Here is a 17,286-nt window from a genome sequence, read left to right as displayed (position 1 = left end):
CCATGGTGGAGCAAGCATTAGCTTGTTTGTGGAGCAAGCACAATCATGGTGGGAAGAGCATTAGGCGGCTGCCTTGTGGTCAATACACGAATTGAAAAATATCCGTTACAAATGCGGATAATCTTACGTTAATATTTACTATTAACAAATAAATTTGGTCCAAAAAATTAATCAATCAATCGATCATTTGACCAAATCCAAATCCAAATCCGAAGCCGAAGCCGTAGCCGTAGCCGTAGCCGAAGCCGAGCCGAGCGAGCGACGACGACGACGGCGTGAGGCTTGCTTTCTTCTTAACTCTTTAAGAGCTACAAGAAGTGCAATTATATATATACCCACCAAAAATCTCTTCCTCTTCCAATATGGTACAATGTCTCATTGTTAAGAGGGGGAAACTTAAAATTTTACTCAAAATTTCATTTTCCCTCCATTTCCCATTCACCCTCATTTTAAGAATATTACATCTTAAAAATAAAACCTCAACAATCCCCCACATGAATGGGGAATGGCTATATCACGGAAGTATGCATGAAAAACTGTGTGATTTACAAGCAAGGATTAATTGCATCTGGATAAGTAGGTTTCCCTTTGAACTTTCCGTAGTAAACTTATGTCGGATATACTCGGTCAATCGGTAGATTTGATATCTTTGAACCGTCGATCTTTGGTGTATACCTAGACAACCATAAGTCACACAATCAACCCTTAACCGTCTTTGGTTCTCATTGTTGTGTTCGTTTCAGCCATGAACACCGCCTGGTTTCATAAGTGCGTAGAGAACTGGCCTTACAAAGTTCTCCTTGAAGCGGCTAACACTTCACACTTACATAGGTGATTCCTAAACGTGTCATCCTGTAGATACACTATTTGATATACCCCGTATCAAATTTAGAAATCATTAAAAAGCCTTAATGCTTTATCCTTGGTACTGAACATTGTCTCATCACGAGAACGGACTAAAATTTTATTTGACAATGTTGAACCGTCATTAATGACTTTGTTTGATCTCCTTGAACCTAGATCTTGGGATCTCCAGTCTTCTAGGTAGAGTTACCGCCACAATGACTTGTTCTCGGCCATAGCCCCATTCCCCTTGATGATTTCTCTTTATCATGTTTCAAGCCCTAGATTAATTTTTTTGGCTTTTCATTTGGTGTCCGCTATCCACTTTGGGATACGCCTAAGATCAAATTTGTGCCAAAAAGTTCCACTTAAGGGGGATAAAATATCTCCTACCAAATACAACTCCATACTCATATATCGAACGGTCGAACCCGAAATCTATATTTAATGATGAAGTAGTACTTACCGCTCCATCATGATATTTGGTGGTCAAACCCTAGACTATAACCCCTTTCTGCGAAATTTCCTCCAAATGATCTCTTATGCCCAACAATGCATGCCTTTCTTCCATTCAGTTAATTCTTAAACTTTCTTTAATTAACCAATAATGTTATCAATGATTTCTATATTTTTCCTTAATCATATTTAGTTCATCTTCAAATCTCATAGGCTTATTTATTAGATTGTAGAATAAATTAGCTAATCTAATAACTAGTTAATTAGTAACTAGTTCCAAACAGTGTTGTGTAAGAACAACACTGTTTGCACTATCATCAGCAATAGTATGCGACAGATTACTCTAGAGGCCAATCACAATGGAAATAATTTCTGGATTACAGGGATCTATGCTAAATCTACTATCGAAAAAAGAAGGAAACTTTAGCGCAAAATCAGGTCTGTCCATCACTACATCAACGGGCCATGGACTATTCTGGGAGACTTCAATGTCATTACGAATGCTGCTGAAAAGAAAGGTGGTGCACCTTACTCCTTAAATGAGAACATAGATTTTCTTTCATTCATGGAGGATTGTGGGATGTGCGACCTAGGCTTCAATGGCTATCCTTTCACATGGTGCAATGGCAGGGGTAGAAGAAACAGAATAAGCGAGAGGCTGGATAGAGTCATGATTAATGAAGGCTGGTCAGATCTTTTTCATTCTAACAGGGTCGACCACAAAGGCAAGACTGGATCTGACCATAGTCTCATGATTTTCAAAGCCGGTAATGATAGTGCTGAATTCACCAGGTACTTCAGGTTCCTCAACTTTTGGACCTCTCAAAGTAGCTATCTCTCTACAGTGGAGGAAATTTGGAACATTGACGTTCAAGGCAACTATCTTTGGGTATTACAACAGAAACTTAAAGCTATTTCTAAAGGCCTGAGAAAATGGTCCAAAGATACCATTGGTGATATTTTTGAAACCATTAAAAAACTAGAGACTGATATCTGCCGACTAGAGGAAATCTATGATGCTAACGACACTGACAATAACAGGCAGACTCTTATGAAGGCCCATGCTGAATACACCAGATGGCTAATAATACAAAAGTCCATTTTCAAACAGAAAGCAAGAATCAAATGGGCAGAGGAAGGAGATGCCAACACCAAATACTTCTATAGTGTAGTGAAAGAGAAAAGAAGGAAAGCTCATATACATAAAATCAAAGATGCCAATGGATGATGGATTGAGGGTACTGAGGCTATCTCTAATGCTGTTGTGGACCACTTCTCTAAACTCTGAGCACAGCCCCAGCGACAATGATCTATCTATCTTACAATGTGTGGACTCACTTATTACAGATGAAGACAACAGATACATGTATGAATTGCCATATGAAGAAGAGATAAGGGATACTGTCTTTTCCATGGATCCCAATAGTGTTGCTGGTCCTGATAGATTTAATGGGCACTTTTATCAAGCTACCTGGAATATTATTAAAAAGGAGGTGTGCCAATTTGTCCAAGCTTACTTCTCTGGGACCAGTATTACTAAATACTTCACTCACACTAGCCTCGTTCTAATTCCAAAAGTATCCTCACCTTCCACCTTAGACCAACTCAGACTTATTAGTCTGTGCAATGTGTCCAACAAGATTATCTCCAAAATCTTATCTACCAGATTATCCCAACTACTCCCCAAACTCATCTATGATAACCAAACAGGCTTCATCAAGGGTAGGCTTATTACTGAGAACATCCTTCTGGCCCAAGAGATTATCCATGATATTGGTAAGAATAACCAGGGAGGCAACATTGTCATTAAACTCGATATTTCCAAAGCCTATGACAAATTATCTTGGAGATTCCTTTCAGATATGCTTAGGAAATTGAACTTCTGTGAGGTTGTGATTGACATGATCTACAGGCAACTTGCTGACAATTGGTATTCTATCCTGATCAATGGTACAAGAAATGGTTTTTTTAAATCCTCCAGAGATTTAAAACAAGGGGACCCCATATCCCTCTCTCTCTTTATTTTGGCTGCTGAAGCACTGTCTAGAGCTCTAAATAAGCTCCATGAGAATAGCTAGTTCATTGGCTTCTCTATGAGCACTAGTGGCCCCAAGATCAATCACTTGAGCTATGCTGATGACCTGGTCCTCTTCTCCCCAGGAGATAGGAATTCTATCAAACTCATCATGGAGGTCCTCAATGACTATCAACATATTTCAGGGCAGGAAGTTAACAGGGATAAAAGTTTCTTTCTCACTCAGAATTCAAGAACATAAGGGTGAACAGGAGGATCAAAAAGTGGACAGGTTTCAAACAAATGGAATTTCCCTTTACTTATCTAGGTTGCCCAATCTTTATTGGCAGGAAAAAAACTTCTACTTTTTTGATCTCGCCTCTAAGGTCCTTAATAAAGCAGGCGGTTGGCAAGGGAACTTGCTTTCATTTGGGGGTAGGGCTATCATAATCAAACACATTCTGCAATCCCAAATTCTCTATCTACTTGCTGCTATGGTACCACCAAAAGCTATTATTAGCCAAATTGTAATGTACCTCTCTAACTTCTTCTGGGGAGAAAATAAAGGCAAAAAGAGCTATGATTGGAGCTCCTGGGAGAATTTGAGCTACCTCCACAATAAAGGGGGAGTTGGTTTCAAGAAGCTTTAAGACATTTGTAACTCATTTGCTGCTAAAAGATGGTGGAGGTTTAGGGTAGAAAATAATTTATGGACCAGGTTCCTCAATGCAAAGTATTTCCCTAGATCTAATCCACTATCCAAAATTCTTGTGCCTAAGGACTCCAATTCCTGGAGGAACTTAATGAGTACTAGAGACATAATTGATTCTCACATTTTATGGAAGATACATGAAGGCAACATCTTATTTTGGTGGGACAAATTGACTCCTAGGGGTCCTATCAACATACACAACAACAACACTCAGAAATCTGGCAATACAAGGGTCTGTGAATTTATCCACAACCAGGGCTGGGATATGGAGAAATTACAAGACATTGTCAACCAATATATCTTAAGCAAAATTTCCCTGGTGGATATAGGCCAGCAGCATCGCAAAGACAGGGCTATTTGGACGCCTAATGTTCAAGAAAACTTCACATGTGTTTCTGCCTTCTATCTCCTAAAACAAAAAAGACAACCCACGTCTATGATGTCCAAGGTATGGATAAAGGAACTACCTTTCAAGATCTCCTTTAGTATCTGGAGAATTATTTACAAAAAGCTTCCCTTTGCTGACATACTTTAGAGATTTGGTGTTGCTTTACTACGCACTTGTTTTTGTTGTAGAGCCCCTAAAATTGAATCTCTGAACCATGTCTTTACCATTAGTGATATGGTCTCTAGTGTTTGGAATTATATCTCTTCTCCCCTTGGCTTCAATACTAGAGGAAGAAACATTCTCTCTATCCTTAATCACTGGTGGTCCATTCCCACCAAGAATCATGCTCAATTATTCCTCCTATAGATCACCCCTATGATTGTCTCGTGGGAATTATGGAAGGCTAGATGTAGCAAGAAGTATGGTACCAAATCAATATCTACCTATAATATTTGCCAATAAGTTCTATTACAGGTTAAGATATCCATGGGGCTTAAATTCAGTAAGATAGGTTGGGATTGGAACTGGTGGAAGGTGTGCCAGACTGTTGAATCCTACAAACCTACCCTCAAAAGTACCATGGTTATATGGTCCAAACCGGAAGGCAACTTCTGGAAGCTAAACACTGATGGGAGCTACATTGATAATCAAGGCAAGGTTGGAGTTGGGGGCATTGTTAGGAACAAAAATGGACATATGGTGATGGCCTTTGCATCACCAGTCCAATTCTTGACGAACAACTATTCAGAGGTCCAAGCAGCCTTACAAGGGATACAGTGGTGTTGTGCTCAAAATTGCTTCAACTTTACCTTGGAGATAGATTCGCTACTGGTTGTAAACATGGTCCTTGACCAATGCAAAATTCCATGGAAACTTCACAAAGACATCACCCTTATCCAAAAGATAGTAAGGCAGCACAATATCAAGGTCATGCACTGTTATAGAGAAGGGAATGGAGTCGCTGATCTTCTTTCCAAGCATGCTAATTATGTGACTCGCAGCGTTATTTACACTAATGAGAATGACCTCCCTCCTGAAATAAGAGGTGTTGTTAGAGTTGATAGAATACAAGTTCCAGCCTTCAGGTTAAAGGCAAAGAAACACTCAGGATGGTACTTTGAACCACCATAATCTATTGAGAAGGGCTGCTTTTGATTATCTTTACTAACAATGCAGCCCTTTTTGTAAGGTGTTATGCGTACCAGGTCCTAGACCATCAATAATCCATTTTAATATTTGTCTTCTGGAGGTTAGGTATTACGTCCCCCTCTAATGTACTTAATTTTACGATCTATATACGAGGTAGGGGATAATGCCAAACCCCCCCATCATCTTGGGCCAGCATAGCCCGGATGAATGGTTTATAAAATAAATAAATTTAAAAAAAAAAAAAAACTAGTTCCACATAGACTCAAAACTTTCAGAGTAGTCAAACCTTTTAAAAATTTAAGACAAATGGAAAGAAAGCATATGCATGTGTCTGTTTAGTATTCTTTTCGTATTATATATTTCTTTCTTTTTTTAAAACTAGGAACATCCTTATATGGAGTATCTTTTATATGGTCTTAATAAGAGCAGGTTTTTGCAGTTAAGTGAAGAAAAATACCTTCTCTTTCTCTACCTCATGTCTCATCTGATTGAACAGAATATAGAACTAAAATTGGTGGATTTGATTTTTATCAATTTCTTTTTTAACTTTGTTTTTTTGATTGTTTGCAGAGAAGCTTAATGAGTACTATAGACATAATTGATTCTCACATTTTCTAGAAGATACATGAAGGCAACATCTTATTTTGGTGGGACAAATTGACTCCTAGGGGTCCTATCGACATACACAATAACAACACTCAGAAACCTGGCAATACAAGGGTCTGTGAATTTATCCACAACAAGGGCTGGGATATGGAGAAATTACAAGACATTGTCAACTAATATATCTTAAGCGAAATTTTCCAGGTGGATATAGACCAGCAGCATCGCAAAGACAGGGCTATTTGGATGCCTAATGTTCAAGGAAACCTCACATGTGCTTCTGCCTTCCATCTCCTAAGACAAAAAATACAACCCATGTCTATGATGTCCAAGGTATGGATAAAGGAACTACCTTTCAAGATCTCCTTTAGTAGCTGGAGAATTATTTACAAAAAGCTTCCCTTTGCTGACATACTTTAGAGATTTGGTGTTGCTTTACTACCCACTTATTTTTGTTGTAGAGCCCTTAAAATTGAATCTCTGAACCATGTCTTTACCATTAGTGATATGGTATCTAGTGTTTGGAATTATATCTCTTCTCCCCTTGGCTTCAAGACTAGAGGAAGAAACATTCTCTCTATCCTTAATCACTGGTGGTCCATTCCCACCAAGAATCATGCTCAATTATTCCTCCTACACATCACCCCTATGATTGTCTTGTGGGAATTATGGAAGGCTAGATGTAGCAAGAAGTATGGTACCAAATCAATATCTACTTTTAATATTTGCCAACAAGTTCTATTACAGGTTAAGATATCCATGGGGCTTAAATTCAGTAAGATGGGTTGGAATTGGAACTGGTGGAAGGTATGTTAGACTGTTGAATCCTACAAACCTACCCTCAAAAGTACCATGGTTATATGGTCCAAACCGGAAGGCAACTTCTGGAAGCTAAACACTGATGGGAGCTACATTGCTAATCAAGGCAAGGTTAAAGTTGGGGGCATTGATAGGAACAAAAATGGACATATGGTGATGGCCTTTGCGTCACCAGTCCAATTCTTGACGAACAACTATTCAGAGGTCCAAGCAGCCTTACAAGGGATATAGTGGTGTTGTGCTCAAAATTGCTTCAACTTTACCTTGGAGATAGATTCGCTACTGGTTGTAAACATGGTCCTTGACCAATGCAAAATTCCATGGAAACTTCACAAAGACATCACCCTTATCCAAAAGATAGTAAGGCAGCACAATATCAAGGTCATGCACTGTTATAGAGAAGGGAATGGAGTCGCTGATCTTCTTTCCAAGCATGCTAATTATGTGACTCGCAGCGTTATTTACACTAATGAGAATGACCTCCCTCCTGAAATTAGAGATGTTGTTAGAGTTGATAGAATACAAGTTCCAGCCTTCAGGTTAAAGGCAAAGAAACACTCAGGATGGTACTTTGAACCTCCATAATCTATTGAGAAGGGTTGCTTTTGATTATCTTTACTAACAATGCAGCCCTTTTTGTAAGGTGTTATGCGTACCAGGTCCTAGACCATCAATAATCTATTTTAATATTTGTCTTCTGGAGGTTAGGTATTACGTCCCCCTCTATTGTACTTAATTTTACGATCTATATACGAGGTAGGGGATAATGCCAAACCCCCCATCATCTTGGGCCAGCATAGCCCGGATGAATGGTTTATAAAATAAATAAATTAAAAAAAAAAAACTAGTTCCACATAGACTCAAAACTTTCAGAGTAGTCAAACCTTTTAAAAATTTAAGGCAAATGGAAAGAAAGCATATGCATGTGTCTGTTTAGTATTCTTTTCGTATTATATATTTCTTTCTTTTTTTAAAACTAGGAACATCCTTATATGGAGTATCTTTTATATGGTATTAATAAGAGCAGGTTTTTGCAGTTAAGTGAAGAAAAATACCTTCTCTTTCTCTGCCTCATGTCTCATCTGATTGAACAGAATATAGAACTAAAATTGGTGGATTTGATTTTTATCAATTTCTTTTTTAACTTTGTTTTTTCGATTGTTTGCAGACAAATTTAATGAGTACTAGAGACATAATTGATTCTCACATTTTCTAGAAGATACATGAAGGCAACATCTTATTTTGGTGGGACAAATTGACTCCTAGGGGTCCTATCGACATACACAACAACAACACTCAGAAACCTAGTAATACAAGGGTCTGTGAATTTATCCACAACCAGGGCTGGGATATGGAGAAATTACAAGACATTGTCAACCAATATATCTTAAGCAAAATTTTTCAGGTGGATATAGACCAGCAGCATCGCAAAGACAGGGCTATTTGGACGCCTAATGTTCAAGAAAACCTCACATGTGCTTCTGCCTTCCATCTCCTAAGACAAAAAAGACAACCCATGTCTATGATGTCCAAGGTATGGATAAAGGAACTACCTTTCAAGATCTCCTTTAGTAGCTGGAGAATTATTTACAAAAAGCTTCCCTTTGCTGACATACTTTAGAGATTTGGTGTTGCTTTACTACCCACTTATTTTTGTTGTAGAGCCCTTAAAATTGAATCTCTGAACCATGTCTTTACCATTAGTGATATGGTATCTAGTGTTTGAAATTATATCTCTTCTCCCCTTGGCTTCAAGACTAGAGGAAGAAACATTCTCTCTATCCTTAATCACTGGTGGTCCATTCCCACCAAGAATCATGCTCAATTATTCCTCCTACACATCACCCCTATGATTGTCTTGTGGGAATTATGGAAGGTTAGATGTAGCAAGAAGTATGGTACCAAATCAATATCTACTTTTAATATTTGCCAGCAAGTTCTATTACAGGTTAAGATATCCATGGGGCTTAAATTCAGTAAGATGGGTTGGAATTGGAACTGGTGGAAGGTATGTTAGACTGTTGAATCCTACAAACCTACCCTCAAAAGTACCATGGTTATATGGTCCAAACCGGAAGGCAACTTCTGGAAGCTAAACACTGATGGGAGCTACATTGCTAATCAAGGCAAGGTTAAAGTTGGGGGCATTGATAGGAACAAAAATGGACATATGGTGATGGCCTTTGCGTCACCAGTCCAATTCTTGACGAACAACTATTCAGAGGTCCAAGCAGCCTTACAAGAAATACAGTGGTGTTGTGCTCGAAATTGCTTCAACTTTACCTTGGAGATAGATTCGCTACTGGTTGTAAATATGGTCCTTGACCAATGCAAAATTCCATGGAAACTTCACAAAGACATCACCCTTATCCAAAAGATAGTAAGGCAGCACAATATCAAGGTCATGCACTATTATAGAGAAGGGAATGGAGTCGCTGATATTCTTTCCAAGCATGCTAATTCTGTAACTCGCAGCGTTATTTACACTAATGAGAATGACCTCCCTCCTGAAATTAGAGGTGTTGTTAGAGTTAATAGAATACAAGTTCCAGCCTTCAGGTTAAAGGCAAAGAAACACTCAGGATGGTACTTTGAACCTCCATAATCTATTGAGAAGGGCTGCTTTTGATTATCTTTACTAACAATGCAGCCTCTTTTGTAAGGTGTTATGCGCACCAGGTCCTAGACCATCAATAATCTATTTTAATATTTATCTTCTGGAGGTTAGGTATTATGTCCCCCTCTATTGTACTTAATTTTACGATCTATATACGAGGTAGGGGATAATGCCAAATCCACCATCACCTCGGGCCAGCATAGCCCGGATGAATGGTTTATAAAATAAATAAATTAAAACAAAAAAAATAGTTCCACATAGACTCAAAACTTTCAGAGTAGTCAAACCTTTTAAAAATTTAAGACAAATGGAAAGAAAGCATATGCATGTGTCTGTTTAGTATTCTTTTCGTATTATATATTTCTTTCCTTTTTTAAAACTAAGAACATCCTTATATGGAGTATCTTTTATATGGTCTTAATAAGAGCAGGTTTTTGCAGTTAAGTGAAGAAAAATATCTTCTCTTTCTCTGCCTCATGTCTCAGCTGATTGAACGGAATATAGAACTAAAATTGGTGGATTTGATTTTTATCAATTTCTTTTTTAACTTTGTTTTTTTGATTGTTTGCAGAGAAAGAAAAAGAAATCATCTCATGGAGAGTAGATTGGACATGCATGAGATTGAATGAATTTTCATCAAGGTATTTTCACTACGGAGTACTAAAATAATGAACCTTTCTTAATACTTTTTTTCTTTTTTACGATTTAAAAAACGTAACAATTACCGATCACTATAATTAGTTGTTACACAAAGCCCTATCACGGCAAATTTTCTTAAGAAGTAGGCTCGAAAGTGGATGTAGCCAGTAGGATTTGAAGCTTACGAGTTTGGGATTTTTGTCTTTTTAAATTACGATTGAGTTCTAATTAAGTAATAACTATATATATATATATATATATATATATATATATATATATATATATATATATATTTTTAAAAACAAAAACATACGCTTTGGACTAAACGTATTGGTTTAGGCTAATTTAAACTATAGAAGCTACTGGTTTTATTTTTTTTAAATAATTTGATTGTAACTGAAACAAATTTTGTTTTTGCGACGCTTTGAAATCTTTTTTACAGAAACAAAACACAGAATTTTCTTTTTATCTGACCATGAATAATGGTGACGCTTATGAAACAGTACATAGCTTCTTCTTTTTTGTGACAATACTAGTAAGCTAATTTTTGTACAATTCTAATGCAAGACAAAAAAAACTATATATATTTAAATTTACTATATTCTTCATCTTGCATCAGTTTTTCAAAATGGCATATGTCTTTACATAGATTGTTATCTACTACTTAAATATCAAAGTTAAATAATAGAACGTCTCGCCTATCACTAATTAACTGTAGTAGTATACTAAGTAAATATTTTTCTTGGCATATATATTTTCTGAGGGACCAAAATTATTGTGCATTTATAAAAAAGGAAAAGAAATATATTTTGGCATCTAAAATCACATCTTTTCTTTTATTTTATTTTCCTTCCTTTTTTGTCACCTCTTCTTTTTTTACCTAAGTTATTCAATAAAAACCCTAAAATTCTCAATATTTGAACAGCTGTTTTCCAGCTTCATTATTATGTACTATATGTGTTCTATGTCCAATCTGGTAGTCTTAATTCCATTTGGGGTAGTAAATTTATTATCTTCTTTAAAAAAAACATGAGTTTTTAAAAAATACTACTGTAAAATGGAAAAAACATTAAGAAAATGGCCGTTCCATCCATTCTTGTATATTTTACCTTTTAAGAAGCTCATTTCTTGATTTTCTTTGCCATATATATATATGTATATATATATATATATATGATAATGCCATGTACTTGGGAAAATTAACTTGAGTAAACGAGTTGAGGTAAGTTGTATTTGTACATGATCATGCTTACATTAATTTACCATGTTAAAGCTTATTAAAATTCGCCCATGTGAGCTTGCTCACATTACAGGTCTCAAGCCGGATAAACAAGGAGGGTTACGGTAGGTTGGCAGCCAACGTAGAACTTGTCAATTCATGATAAATCCTCATAATTCAGGACATGAATTGAGCTTAAATAAAGAAGCGATGATTCATATTACCGACCTCAACTTGTTTGGGACCGAGGCGTAATTGTTATTGTTGTTATTTTGAGCTTATTAAAATCAATTCCTCCAGTTTTGAATTTATTAATTGCTCTATGTTGTATTATGACTAGTGTTTAAAGTTTTCTAATCACCATGAAGGAACTCCAACATATCAAGCCATGAAGCTAAGCTCATTTAAAGTGCCAAAGCCAGTTTGTTTCTGCTTGGTTCTGGTAAGTTTAAAGTACATAACGCTCTCTTTTGGGTGCGGTCCTTTCTCGAATTCTGGCATCGCCGGATGTTTCGTGAAGCAGGATACCTTTTTAATATTTAACAAAAAAAAAATCTAATTAGCTGACTCTAAAGTGTGTTTTCTTGATGCAGGCAGTCATAATGCTATTAGTGCCCACTGTATTGATACCTTTTTGGGTCAATAAGGTCAAAAAAATTGAAGACGAAATTAAGGTAATGCCTCACATTTATCTTTTTTACTCTGTAAGTGCATAAAACTTAAATGAAAACGCAAGAATAATAAGAATTGCACCTTTGCCTAGACTGTAGCATTAACAGCCAATGCAGTAGATGAAAATTATGGTAGACCAGAATTCAACTCATATATATATATATATATATATATATATAATCTTTAAATCTTCAAAACAAGCCTAAAATGCACGGTAACCTAGAAAAAACAGTGATAACATATTATACCACATTATACTTTGTTTACACCATTAGTTGAGAAAAAATAAAAAACAGTTCGATGCACAAAGCATTCCACACTCACGCAGGATTCGAAGAAGAGTCGCACCCCTAAGGAGTGTGATATAGACAGTCTCTACCCTAATTTTCTCCAAGTTTTACACTATTAGTGTATATAACTTTAATTTGCACATCAATGAATTAACTAACACTCGTTTTTGAATCATTCTAAGTTATTGTATGGTTTAATTTCAGGTGTATATATCAGGCAATACACAAGACATATTGCAAAGCCATTTTCACAAGAACATTAAATTTGGATTCATGCTTATAATCCTAATGATGGTTTCAATGGCTATCTCCATATTTACTTTTGTGGTTCTAACAATAAGAGCAGCAAGAAGAGAAATGTATTTGTGTGCAGCACTTATAAAGCAAATGGAAGCAACTCAACAAGCAGAAAGGAAAAGTATGAACAAAAGCACTGCATTTGTTCTTGCAAATCATGATATTAGAGCTTCTCTTGCTGGAATTAGTGGATTAATTGAGATGTGTCGTGCCAATGCTTCGCCAAAATCCGAATTGCTGAAGAATTTGAATCATATGGAAACTTGCACAAATAATCTTTTAGGTCAGTGTTTTAGTTGACTCTTTCATATCATCAGATTTAACTTATATACACTGATATTATCGTTAGTATCAATGTATTTTAACATGTTGTAGTAGGTAACTGTCTTATTTTATACGTTACTAATCTCACCTTTATTGGACGGTTACTCGTTTATGGAAGCTTGCACAAATAATCTTTTAGGCCAGTGTTTTAGTTGCCCGGTTTATTGCTTTTGGCCTGTTTTAAGCAGTTTTAAACTTATTTTAAGCACACTTTTTGACTTTGCCAAACATTGAAAAAATACTTTAAAAAAAAGCTTAAAAGCTGATTTGTCCAGCTTAAAAGCCAATCCAAATGCCTTCTTAACTTATACAGTGACAGTTTAAAGAATTTCGTCAGTATCAATATATTTTAACACAGTAAGTGTCCGGTTTAATTCTCACTTTCCTCTTCTGTTTTCCCTTTTCTAATCTCCTATAGATGTTATATAGAAAATATTTAACTAAAATATAGCAAATCCCCTATATATATATATATATATATATATATATATATATATATATATAGAATAATTTTAACTAAAATATAGCTTAGTGCATTTGAGCTTAAATTGTATTTCAAACACATACACACATATATATAGTGTGTGTGAGATTGTGACTCGGAGGTCACGTGAAAACAGCCTCTTGCAGAAATGCAAGGTAAAGCTGCGTACAATAGACCCTTGTGGTCCAGCCCTTCCCCGAACCCCGCGCATTGCAGGAGCTTAGTGCACCGGGCTGGCCTTTTTTTGTTTTTGTGTGTGTGATGAAGTGTCTGTAATGACAAAGTTATGATCTTTTTTCTTCAGCAATATTGAATTCTATTCTTGATCAAAGCAAGATTGAAGAAGGGAAGAAGCAACTTGAGCAAAAAGAATTCAACATGGAAGATCTACTAGAATATGTTGTCAACTTATTTTATCCAAAAGGAGCAATGAATAATGTAGATGTGATACTAGATCCATGTGATGGCTCTATCAAAAGATTTTCTCGCGTTAAAGGAGATAAGACAGAACTAGAACGGATCTTGACTAACTTGTTGAGTAATGCAGTTAAATTTACCTCAGAGGGGCACATTACTCTTCGAGTTTGGGCTCGAAAACCTGGTTTTGATCAAAGCTCCATTAGTTCTGCTCCAAATACAAGTAATTCTGGTATTGGTTGTATGTTATGTTTACTTTTGCACAATAATAATGAAGTTTCTGCTGAATTTCAAGTACATAAAAAAGTCGAGAACGATCCCAACTGCGTGGAATTCATATTCGAGGTGGAAGATACAGGGAAAGGAATACCTAAAGAGAAACATAAGTCTGTATTTGAGAATTATGTTCAAGTGAATGAGACGACTTCTAACCACGAACAACCAGGCACTGGCTTAGGCCTCAGCATTACTCAGTCTTTGGTATGTGTATCTTTTACTATAAACTACATACAGTAGCGAATTCAAAATTTAGAGTCAGTGTGTTCTGCTCTTTATATATACGATACAATTACACGTGCATATGACAAACCTGCTGTGTCTAATCTAGATATGTTACTGCCTACATATGTATTCGTCAATCATATTAATAGCCATCTATTTTATAGATACTGTACAAAGCCAGCAAATCCCTTAGCCTTGTATAAGAGTGATGATAAAATAGAATAAAATTTACAGCAGTAAAGGTTAAAAAAAATTCCTGTTGGTCAAGTTTCTTGTGTTATCAGTGGCTACTGAAGTTTCTGTTTGGTACTAATCTTTTTATATATATAATGGAACTAAATTATGTGTGATATAACAAGAAAGATATTTATGGAAACACTATAAAACACAAGAATTTGTGAACAGCAAAAAGCGTTGCCTTTTGTATGTTTCCGAGTTGTCTCCTCTCCCATATGCATTACTTCATACCTATGACCTCCTGGCCATGTGACCAGAAGGTCAAGGGTTCGAGCTGTGGAAACACCTTCTTGCAGAAATGCAGGGTAAGACTGCGTACAATAGACCATTGTGGTCCGGCCCTTCCCCGGACCCGTGCATAGCAGGAGCTTAGTGCACCGGGTTGTCCTTTTTTTTTTCATTACTTCATATTTCATGTTTCTTTCTTGTTTTGATTCAATCTGTAGGTACATTTGATGGGAGGCGAAATAAGTGTCGTCGACAAGAATATTGGTGCAAAGGGCACTTGCTTTAGATTCAACATTTTCCTGATATCATGTGATCAGCCTCAACAACATCAAGCATTTAGTGTTAATAATGCAAGAGAAGATTTGGAGTCACATTTTGGAGGTTATATATCTAGTGATCACTCCTATCATTATTCAGTAGCAAGTAGTAATAGTATCACTAGCCATCAGAAACCAGAAAGTTCTAGTACTGTCATTCTTTTCATCAGGGAGGAGGAAAGAAGCCGAGTTCTTCGTAGATTCGTGACGCGGATCATAGGCTTAGAGGTACATGTGGCGAGGCAACACGAGCAATTTTCACATAAGCTCAAGAAGGTAAAAAAGGAAATTATCAACTTTTCATCATACAACTCTGCCTCCTCCTCCTCAGGGAAATCAAAGGAAATTCCTCTCGGTGCTTTAGATGGAACATATGATGATCATATCCCGTCGTTTCATAGGAGGGAAAGAGGACTTAATTCTAAGAGCGCGCTTATAAGATTCATCGTGATTATAATTGACACAAGTGCTGGCCCCATTCGAGAAATAACTCGAGCTATGGCTGAATTTCGAAAGGACTTTCCCAAGAATGTTTCCCTTCGAGTTGTTTGGCTCGATAAACCAGGGCTAGATGATGATAAGCTACCTTCAACAGATATAATCCTGACAAAACCACTACATGGTTCTTGTTTATATCATGTGCTCGGATTTGTACCAGAGTTCGGAGATAAGATTTTACCAACTGTCACACAAGAAACAAAGGATGAAACAACTTCAAGAATGAGGATTCAGCAACCTCCAATAAGGTCCAGAAGTCCACCCTTAGAAGCGAAAAGACAGGATGTTTCTGTTGATGTTAATGGAAGTTCTAATAACAACTTACCTTTAACAGGAAAGAGAATTTTGGTGGTTGAGGATAACGCGATATTACTTATGGTTTGCAAAAGAATGGTTTCTCAGCTTGGTGCAACCATTTACACATGTAAAAATGGTGAACAAGCTCTAGCTCATATTCGCACAGGCCTTAGTGATCAACGCGATATAGGACCGTCTACTCCTTCACCACCATTTGATTATATTCTGATGGATTGTGAGGTAAGATGTGATTCATATTCATTTCTTCTGGTTGAAAACTTAGTTGCTTATATACTCCAAAAATGTTGTTGCACCGATGTCAGAACCTCCAAAAATGCATAATATTTGGAGGATCCGACATGGGTGTGGCAACACTTTTGGATGATTTGAGAAATATAGGTTAAATAGGACTTAAGAAGGGGAGCCTTGGAGCAACGATAAAGTTGTCTCTATGTGACCTATAGGTCACGCGTTCAAGCCGTAGAAGCAGCCATTAATGCTTGTATTAGGATAGGTTGTCTGCGTCACGCCCATTGCGGTGCGGTCCTTCCCCCGACCCTTGCGTGAATGCGGGATGCTTTGTGCATCGGGCTGCCCTTTTTTAGGTCAAAGAGGACTTAAGTTAACATTTTTGTTGCATGGTTCATAAATGGAAAGCTTAAAATGTTGTATTATTAGACTTTTACATATTACCATAAGAAGAAGTAATTTTGCCAGTGTATAATTTTTTTAGATTGTTAGGTTAAGTTGCCTACAATAACAGGTAACTACTTATACCAAGCCAAATCGAGTAACCTGAAAAATAGAATAGATAACAAGTTATCTACATCGATAGTATAAAATTTATTACATTGTCAGTATATATAACTTATATCGTTGTTTGTTTTGTTTATTGAAAGATGCCATTGATGGATGGATTTGAAGCAACCAGATGCATTAGGGAAGAAGAAGCGCGATATGGTATTCGAATTCCTATTATAGCTTTAACAGCTCATTCAGCAGAAGAAGAGATCATAGCTAAGATATTTCAAGTTGGAATGGATTATTACTTACCTGATAAACGAATCGACCGTGATGAGCTTTTGAAAGCCATAGATTATATAGAGCATAGAAATGTTTAAAAAATGCTCTATTTCGTCGAGCATTAATAAGTTTGTTACGTGAGACATAAAGTAAAATTTCTCTTCTTGCATGCAGAGGGATGGCCCCGCAGATAGCAGGAGCTTAGTGCTCCACACTGCCCTTTTATTCTTATATGCACGGGG

General features: G+C 36.6%; 2 protein-coding genes across 2 annotated transcripts; both read left to right on the top strand.

Annotated features, from left to right (window-relative positions):
- The first annotated feature begins 1,864 nt into the window (after positions 1 to 1,864).
- On the top strand, positions 1,865 to 2,527 carry LOC104085229 (uncharacterized). The gene has a single exon (XM_009589224.1). The coding sequence runs from the start codon at positions 1,865 to 1,867 to the stop codon at positions 2,525 to 2,527; it is 663 nt and encodes a 220-aa protein (XP_009587519.1).
- Positions 2,528 to 3,498: 971 nt separating this feature from the next.
- On the top strand, positions 3,499 to 3,963 carry LOC138903436 (uncharacterized). The gene has a single exon (XM_070191407.1). The coding sequence runs from the start codon at positions 3,499 to 3,501 to the stop codon at positions 3,961 to 3,963; it is 465 nt and encodes a 154-aa protein (XP_070047508.1).
- The last annotated feature ends 13,323 nt before the right edge of the window (positions 3,964 to 17,286 follow it).

The sequence above is a fragment of the Nicotiana tomentosiformis genome, chromosome 12 (genome assembly GCF_000390325.3).
Source record: "Nicotiana tomentosiformis chromosome 12, ASM39032v3, whole genome shotgun sequence".
NCBI lineage: Eukaryota > Viridiplantae > Streptophyta > Magnoliopsida > Solanales > Solanaceae > Nicotiana > Nicotiana tomentosiformis.
The sequence above is the reverse complement of the archived record's forward strand: the minus strand, read 5'-3'. Positions and strand labels throughout refer to the sequence as shown.